This window comes from Tachypleus tridentatus, chromosome 5 (assembly GCF_004210375.1).
Source record: "Tachypleus tridentatus isolate NWPU-2018 chromosome 5, ASM421037v1, whole genome shotgun sequence".
NCBI classification, from domain to species: Eukaryota; Metazoa; Arthropoda; class Merostomata; order Xiphosura; family Limulidae; genus Tachypleus; species Tachypleus tridentatus.
The window spans coordinates 24,791,836-24,801,759 of NC_134829.1; the positions used below are offsets into that span (position 1 = coordinate 24,791,836).

Below are 9,924 nucleotides of genomic sequence, written 5' to 3' on the forward strand. Positions count from 1 at the left end.
TCTGACAATATAATATGTACACGCAGATATTTCTTTTTGCTATCAATTCGCCTGGAGAATGTAAGGAAGTTCTTGTGGAATAATCTTCAATATTCGATTTTTAAAACAGCTTCTTTAGTGTATTGACAGAACTGTAGCTTCTGGAGGAATCTACAACTTAGGATTGAAGCTCGTATAACACCTAGAAAAAAGGTCTTTGTGCTTTGCTGATGGAACTCCACAGTCAAGTACAGTATTGCAATCTTCGGTGTTAATTACAGATTTGATTGGTACCAATACTTTCTACAAACCGTTGGTACACCTTTGATGGAATAGACTGCCTTTTTTTTTTCCTGGAAAGTTGTAACACTGTATGGATCTTCCATACAAGATTATATCACTCAGGCAACATATCATTCTCCAGAATGTAATAATTTCATTGGACATTCACAATTCAGAATCTGTTACCACTGAACCAAGTCCGAATTTACATTAAAAGTTCCATCCATGACCATCCATAGTTCTTCATGGTTACGATAACAAAGTCATAGCCAAAGCATTTTTCAGGTTGCAGACAAACCCAGACCTATCCATCCAAGACAAATAATGGACGGTGAAATTATTTGTTCTAAGAGGTTTTCTACTGATTTTTAGTCGTGGCTGTAACTCTTTTTTCTTATTATTTCAAGAACAAACTTTTAGCTCACAACTCTTGTCATATCTTTACTGATCTGAAGCCTAATTACAGTTTTGGACTCGGGAGATCAAACCCTTTCGATTGATTGATGTATTTTACCATGCCCGACGTCTCAGATTAATTTGCTGTAATCCTGCCTCAAATAATTTTAATTTAAGGTAGGCTGATAGAGTTCCTGATGAATTATAAAATGAATCGGGCATACGCATACCCCACGCTTGGTATCGCTGACGTACAAAAATATAACTTATAAGAAAGGTCTCATAAATTAAAATTTACTCTAATCTTGCCTGAAATAATTTCAAGAGTCGTGGGTATTGAGAATTCTCTCTTATTGGCTTTTCTTTTTTCCCCATATATTTAAATATATTAGTCATTATAAGAAGCACCCAAGAGGCATAGCGGTATGTCTGTGGATTTAAGGTGCTAAAATCAGGTGTTAATACCCATGGTGAGCAGAGCACAGATATCCCATCCCATTGTATAGCTGTGTACTATGCATTGACGGACGTGATACGTGATTTAGGGGTTACGTGAAATCCAACAGCATGCAGATAGTGGATGTATTAATCTTTTGTCTTTACCTCTAACTAAAATCGTGAACGACTGATAACTTCCAAATGTGTTTTTATTTCACAGTGCGTTTTACTTTTACATAAGCTGAAGAGTGGGTTATTTTAGACAGTTCAGTCGATTTTTAACATTTGTGCATCCAATGGTCTTCCATTCATTACACACATTTCCTATGATAGAGTTGAATATGTGTGAATGTGCTAAAATTTCTTGAATATTCCCACACCCAATATTCATTCAATAACCATTCCTCTCTGAAAATCTGAGAACTCTGTTTATCTCCTGATGACGTTGTGATTTCGACTGCGACGACTGCTAACCTGTACACATCCTATTATACATCATGGGATGCGCATTCAAATTCAGTTATGATATAGGTTTATTACTACCAAGAGATGTGTTCTCCTAATAAATATGTTAATTAAGTATTTATGAAGAGAGGTTTGACACTTCTAGGAAAACTCTGCTACTTTCCTTTTATAACACAGAACTTTCTTGGAATATTCTAAAATTTCTTCTTTTATCAAAAACGATGCCACAAAAAGTATGAAACAGAGCACTTCGAGAAGAGATGTTATGTCTCACTATTTAACTGTTGTTTAAATATAGAGTGAGCCCATCTTGGGCATTATTAGATACAGGTTGGGCTTTGTTACCCTTTGCACTGCCTACTGGTACACACCTGATGGAATATATTACCACTGTTTTTGAACTGATTGAACTACTACTATTATTGTAAAACAGGTAAACATCTGTCCCCTCTCATGATTACTCTAACGTGACAGTCACAAGAAAGCATTTTCTCTTTCTTGTCGTATGTACACTGTTCATCCAAAGCAACTAATGAGTAAGGAGGTTTGTACTGCTTCAGGTGATAGCTTTCCACTGTTCCTAGCTCTCATCTCGATACACAAGGCAATATGTGAGTCATTCATTGCCTTGTAATTATTACAGTTTATGGGTTGTGCCTTATCTAGCATATCATATCCTATACGAAGTCATATCCAAAGATTTCTGCAAGGAATGTTGTAATTTAAAGTGATAAACAGGATTTGGCTCACACAAGGTGATATAAAAATGATGCTTATATTTGTTTGTTTGTTTTGAATTTCGCTCAAGGCTACTCGAGGGCTATATGCGCTAGCCGTCTCTAATTTAGCAGTGTAAGGCTAGAGAGAAAGCATCTAGTCATCAGCACCCACCGCCAACTCCTGGGCTACTCTTTTACTAACGAAGAATGGTACTGACCGTTACATTACAACGTCACCACGGATGAAAGGGCGAGCATGTTTGGTGCGGCGGGGATTCGAACCCGCGACCCTCACATTGCAAGTCGAACGCCCTAATCCACCTGGCCATGCCGGGCCGATGCTTTTATAGTTATAGTTCATGATATTTAATGCTTTATACACAGTCTGTATTATTCTAATGACGCATTAGTGTAATTTGCCTTGAAATAGTCGCATGACATCAGACCCCCTTAGCATTAATTACATTTATGTTTATTAAGCATGTTTATGGGTTGTGCCCAATCCAAACGATCCAGCGGTATAAAGATCCCATGCATTCATTGCACTTTATGGGCTGTTACCTTTTCGTAAAATTCAGCAATACGGAGATTCCTGTGACGGCCTGATGTACGACTTTACATTTACATTTCTGGTTGATGTATTCAATATTACACATGTGGTTTCACTGTAAAAAAAACAGGAACAAAACAAAAACATTTGAAGTTCACATGGCCAGAAAAAATAATTTATTTTGCTTCTGGTCTGACATCACAATGTAGAGTGGTCTTCCCTTTCTGCAGTTTAGGTATTTTTAATTATACTGAAGTTATTTTTTCAAATATTATATCTAAGAGCTACTTTATTCGCAGCAGTTACTTTGGTTTAAAATCTTTCAGCCCCCCCCAAAGCCCGAATGATAACGGGGAAGGGGGGGTCAGAAATATTTTATGCAGAAGTTTCATCATGAAATTAATTCAGTTGAATTGACTGCCCATTGCTGTGGCGTGCTGCTCTAGTACTATTGGTAATGAAACGTATTTACAAACAAGTACAAACAACCTATGAAAACATATTTATAAAATGTTTTCCTTAATCATTTAAAACTGTAAACTAACATGTTCTCAGAAATAATTTATAAAAATATATATTAAACACGTGTTGTCAGTAAGGGTAAAAACTATATACCAAATGCGTGGTCTCACTCATTCTTCGAGATTAATGGCGTATTATTAGGTTTCCACACTAAGAATCTGAAGAACATGCGTGCGTGTGTTTTCTTATAGCAAAGCCACATCGGGCTATCTGCCGAGCCCACCGAGGGGAATTGAACCCCTAATCTTGCGTTGTAAATCCGAAGACATACCGCTGTATATCTGAAGACATATTGAAATTAAAATACATGGTAGTGAGTGTGTCGTGCGGCCAAAACAACATGCTACAAGGTACACTGTATTAAGTTGTTATTAACAAAAGTAATAACTTAGCGCCTTCTATAGCTCGAACTGAGATAAGCCAAACTATCGAATATTTTCAGAGGATGTGCTCTACTGGACTCTTATCTTCATGTACCAAATGTAAAGGTAAATCATTATAAAATATGAGATATGACATCTTCAATTTTGATTGAGTGTTTTTTTTTCTTTCTTTCCGCCCCCTAGTGGCACAGCGGTATGTCTGCGGAATCACATCGCTAGGAACCGGGTTTCGATACCCGTGGTGGAAAGAGCCCAGTGAGACCATTGTGTAGCTATGTGCTGAATTCAAACAACAATCATTTCTTTTTCGCACCAAGAGTACGGAAACTATATAATTTGATAGAAAAACATGCATAACATTTATGGATTTTGCAAATTCGGTACATTGATAGGTCTTTAAAACTCACAAATAGGAGTCCCATTTGGCATAAATATAAGTCGCATACGCAAAGTTATTCAACAAAAACCTTTCAAAAATGACGAAAATTTTCCACACGCCTACGCAAAACGTCACGTGAGCTATCGGGCTGACGTTTTTACCACAGGTTCACCGAAGAGTAAAAGTGAACCGATTTTAATTTTTGTTATTAGGATTAAAGACGGCTGATTCAGAATAGCAAAGCTATAAGGTGAAACAACATGCTGATAAAGTACTTGTTAGGCCAAGCAAACTAGGTTATATTTTTTAGCTCAAGTTTTCAAAAAAGTCATAGGGCTGGACGGTTATTATTGATTATTCATTGTCAACCTTTCTGTATAAATTCACTAAATTTTAAGAAATTTTCCTAATTAAAGAGTGTTTAGCGTCGTGTGATACTAGCTTAAGCAATTAGCATAAATGATTATGCTTGATACAGCTGTACTAAATGTATGATGTAATGACAAAAACTGTTAACCTACATTACATAGTGTACTATAAAGGAAGCTATTAACACTGTATTAGAGGAAGAGCTACCATCATATATCGCAAAAAAATCCCTTTGGTTCTGTAAAGTATAGGTCTGTTCTGAATAATAGAGTTGCGATCCTAAAGGTAATGTTGGTTACTATCAAGTGCCACTTTCTAACTTGTTGTGGTTTGCTAATGTGTGTTGACTAAAAGTCATGATGTGCAATCAGAAACATCTTAGGTGTGTAAAAAAGAGGTACGGCCAAAAAGGAGTTAGTGTGCGACGAAAATTAGCGGCCAAACTGACAGCTACACTTATAACATTGGTAAGAAGTTTACAGCAAATATTCATTCATTAGTTTCATTATCGAATTTCGCGTAAAGCTACACGAGGGCTATCTGCACTAGCCGTTTCTAATTTAGCAGTGTAAGACTAGAGGGGGAGGCAGCTAGTCATTATCACCCACTGTCAACTCTTGGGCTACTCTTTTATCAACAAATAGTGGGATTGACCGTCACCTTATAACACCCCCACGGCTGAAAGGGCGAGCATGTTTGATGCGATGGAGATTCGAACCCGCGACCCTCAAATTGCGAATCGAGTGAATTAACCACATGGCTATGCCAGGCCATTCATTAGTTAGCTAAGCCGATTATTTTATTTTACCCACTAACATGCTCTAAGTTGAGCAAAAAACGCGGCCCAGTTAACTGATGAATGAATATTTGACATTAAAGTCTTACCAATGCTACAAGTGTAACTACTATTTTGGCCACCAATTTTGGCTTCATTCCTTTAAGTCGTACACTTATTCCTTTTCTGGCTGGCTCATTCTTTTCTTTTTTCACACCTAAGGTTTTCTGATTAGATTATTATTGTGTGACTTGTGGGTGTGTTAGATGTTTTGTTACGGCTGTTATTCAATAGCGTAAGTATGGCTTCCTCAGCCCTTGCAACAGAGGGAAAGGGGCGAGTTAAAAGAGGGCACGAATCAACCAAAATCGTAACTACAATCATAGGAAAATAAATGTAGGGGACCTAATTACTTTTAATGGTGGAAAGGAGGTAAGTCTTTCAGTCATGCCACTGCTACTCTTGAACCTTTAGAGACGTGCTAGAACAATTGATCTACGACTCATGTTTTACACCAATTTTCTGTTCTTGTTGTAGATTGAGAAACATGCTCGGCCATTATTTGGCTACCGCTCTGGTGGATTCGCATGTTTCTTAGAAATATCTTGTTCCACTAATCGTTCCTTATTTCCAATGCAGGTTTGGCAATACATTATAATGACCAACTACGTGATTACTACATGCTCTCGTGGGATGTACAGATTCCCTATATCCTCATTCGTGTTACAGGATTAAAGACGTTTGGCCAACTATTTGGACATAGTTTTGATATTATGTACAGATCCTTTATATATTCGGTCGCGTTAGAGATTCAACATTATGTTTCACCAAGTTTCGTTACAATGCTGGTGTAATGCCCGTTTTTATTTTTTGTTTTTTTTATTTTAGGTCGGTTTAAAGGTATGGTTTCTCTAAACCTTTGGTCACGTTACAGGTTTAATGTTAAGCCTGGCAATAGTTCTGGTGTGACGTATGATAAGTTAGTTTGTATACTGTTCTATTTTAGTTTCAACGATGTATATAGGTCGGGGGAGTTATTTATTTTACTTGTGTTCTAATATGACCTGAAAGCGTTTTGGACATTGCTTTTGGTATGTATGGAAAAAATAAATCATCCATTGTTAGTTGTTAGCAAAATTTCTTTGGAAATAGTAATGCATTAACAACATTACATTTATTTTAGAGTAAATCAAGTATGCACGTACGCGTCCAACTTAAACCATGATATATATATTCCAACTTTATAAATTGCTTACATAATTTTAGCTAAATGTAAAGATTGCATATTTAGCAACAGTGTTAATGGATTTGGAACATATATCACGTTTAAAGTTATATTATTAAGAGTAAATGTGCAGGCAGCAAACCTAGGATACCCATTGTTTCTTTACATGCCAGAAAAATATGTTATCCAGAAAACAGGGCTAGAGCTTCCTCATTCATCTCTCGTTAAAACTGTAGAAACGTTTAAGCCAATTATCAATATCTCCAGAAGATGTGGTGCATATAAGAGGATCAGATTATCGTCTGTTCATTTATTTATATCACAAGAAACTGAAGCCACAAATAAGAAAAGTTCTTTTTTTCCTTCTTCTTAGTATCACAAGAAAATAATAAATAAACGAAATAAAAGTGTTTAGCCTGAATAATTTTGCTTTCTTATTTACAACACAAGAATATAATATACAATTAAAATTTATCCGTCATCATTAGTTCTTATTAACAGTGCCAAAATTTAACGTACAAGTAATAGTTCTAAGTCATCTTTAATTCTTGTTCACAATACCAGAAATTAACGTACAAGTAACAGGTGTAGGTCATCCTCAGTAGTTGTTGAAAATACCAGAAAGTATCATGTCTAGGTCATCCTTAGTACCTGTTAATAATATTAGAAATTAACGAAAAAGTAATAGATCTAGATCATCCTCAGTACATGTTAATAATACCAGAAATTAACGTACAATTAACAGGTCTAAGTTATCCTTAGCTCTTGTTAACAATACCAGAAATTAACGTACAAGTAACATTTATCCGTCATCATTAGTTCTTATTAACAGTAGCAAAATTTAACGTACAAGTAATAGTTCTAGGTCATCTTTAATTCTTGTTCACAATACCAAAAATTAACGTACAAGTAACAAGTGTAGGTCATCCTCAGAACTTGTTAACAATATTAGAAATTAACGAAAAAGTAATAGATCTAGGTCATCCTCATTACTTGTTAACAATACCAGAAATTAACGTACAATTAACAGGTCTAGGTTATCCTTAGCTCTTGTTAACAATACCAGAAATTAATGTACAATTAACATTTATCCGTCATCATTAGTTCTTATTAACAGTAGCAAAATTTAACGTACAAGTAATAGTTCTAGGTCATCTTTAATTCTTGTTCACAATACCAAAAATTAACGTACAAGTAACAAGTGTAGGTCATCCTCAGTACATGTCAACAATACCAGATATAAACGTACAAGTAACACATGTAGGTCATCCTCAGTACCTGTTTACAATATTATAAATTAACAAAAAAGTAACAGGTCTAGATTATCCTTAGTTCTTGTTAACAATACCAGAAATTAACGTACAAGTAACAGGTCTAGGTAATCCTCATTGCTTGTTAACAATACCAGAAATTAACGTACAAGTAATAAGTGTAGGTTATCCTCAATTACTGTTAACAACAAGAACTAAAATTAACGAAAAGTAATAGACCTAGATCATCCTCAATACTTAGTTCTTGTTAAAAATACCAGAAATTAACGTACAAGTAACAGGTCTAGATTATCCTTAGTTCTTGTTAACAATACCAGAAATTAACGTACAAGTAACAGGTCTAGATTATCCTTAGTTCTTATTAACAATGCCAGAAATTAACGTACAAGTAACAGGTCTAGGTCGCCCTTCGGCTTTATTACCAGCGACAGAAAGTGTGCGAATAGTTTTTGGTTCATTTTAAGCACTATAATAAAGCAACGTGCGATGCGTGTGATTGGTTTGAGGTTTACGTTGTTAAATCCCCCAACTACTGTAGCATCACAAATATATCTGGGATAAAGACGACATCAGTCTTAACTTATGAAAAATCTTAACTCAGGTAGCCTTTTATTTTATTTTCCTATGTATAGGTAGGTGCCTTTTTACATATAAAGGCAAGTACGGACAACTGTACTTACTAGTGGTAAATTTCTTATCGATATTCACAAAACACTGTTGTCAGTTTTCAAATATTTTTCTAATTTTTTCTCGTCAAAAACAAGCTCACATGTACACAATGAAATGTTTAGAGTATTAAATGTTCTATAATAGATTTAACATTTTTTTACTAAATACTGGGGAGATAACTAGAAACTGATGACAATTTCAGCTTTGTCGAAAACCGAACAATGAGAAAACTACAGAAAAAGAAATAAGGAATGGTAAGTATTAGCTAAACGATATATTAGCGAAAGATTGTGGAAGAGTCAAAAGAAATGTTTTTTGTTTATTTGTTGCCAAGCGCAAAGCTACACAATGAGCTATCTGTGACGTGCTCACCACGGATATCAAATGTTTTTACCTTTATCAGCTTTCAAACTTACTGTTAAGCTACATGGGGCAAATAAACATAACAAAAGTCGCAACATTGAATCAGCATCTAAACAAAATATTAACGAAAACTGAAGACAAAACTTTATGATTGAAAATAAAGAGGAACACAATATATGTGAACTGCATCATATTTGCTTCATCCAGTGTCAACGAGCCCTTTCATCCAATAACAGGACTTACCAGACTGGCCGAGATTCAACAAATACAGCAGTGGTCGAGACGCTATTTATAACATCAGTTGCTTGAATAACAACTGTTTCGATGTCGAGCAAATTTTAAGGTGGTCAAGTGTAATTTTTATCATTCACATTTAAGTAGTTACACGTCAGAATTATGATAAGCAAAGAAAAACTTTAAAACAATAAATACTTGAAGCAGCATCTAAACATGATTGAAATATTACGGATAAAAGAAACATGTTAAATCAATTCTAAAATTGAAGCAGTGATAAAATATCTTCCAAGAATGAGGGAATAATAAAAAAGAATGGAAAAATAACATTCAGAAGAGAAGTGTTACACAGAAAATTTGATAAAGGATAAATAATACATCTAATTGAAATGTCATCGACATATTAAAGAGAAGCCCAAACAAAGTATTGAACACTAAACTCAAAATATACGTCTTTATATTAATGAAAACAATACATTGATTTTGTTGATTACCAATATCTGTCGATTAATCTCGCTAGAAAAAAACAACATATATTATAGAAAAAAAACAACTGAAAACTTAACGTTTCTACAGGTTCATACTAAGTAATATTTTTTATATAATGATGCCGAGAGTTTAAAGAAGGATCCCAAACCCAAATATGTTTGAAATAGTGAATACACTGTTTAAAAGTGAATAAAAGTCTAGGACGTTAGCTTTAATATATATATATATGTCACTTGTGTTTACCTTCATCACCAGAAGCGGCCATATTTGAGGCACTGGTTCACTTAATGTTACTCCCATTACAACGGGTTAGAGATCTTCGTGCTGAATTATAGAAGTATATCTTCGTGGTAGCAGAAAATTCATAAAACCACAAGAAGAATTTTATACAAAAGACCAAAAATATTTTATCTAAC

General features: G+C 34.8%; 1 protein-coding gene across 1 annotated transcript in view; it reads right to left on the reverse strand.

Annotated features, from left to right (window-relative positions):
* LOC143250741 (protein lin-28 homolog) overlaps window positions 1-9,891 on the reverse strand; it is a 35,989-nt gene extending 26,098 nt beyond the window's left edge. Inside the window, exon 1 of the mRNA XM_076501690.1 lies at window positions 9,752-9,891. Within this exon, the coding sequence (XP_076357805.1) occupies window positions 9,752-9,773 (22 nt within the window). The 5' untranslated portion in view covers window positions 9,774-9,891. The remainder of the gene's footprint in view (window positions 1-9,751) is intronic.
* Window positions 9,892-9,924: the final 33 nt, after the last annotated feature.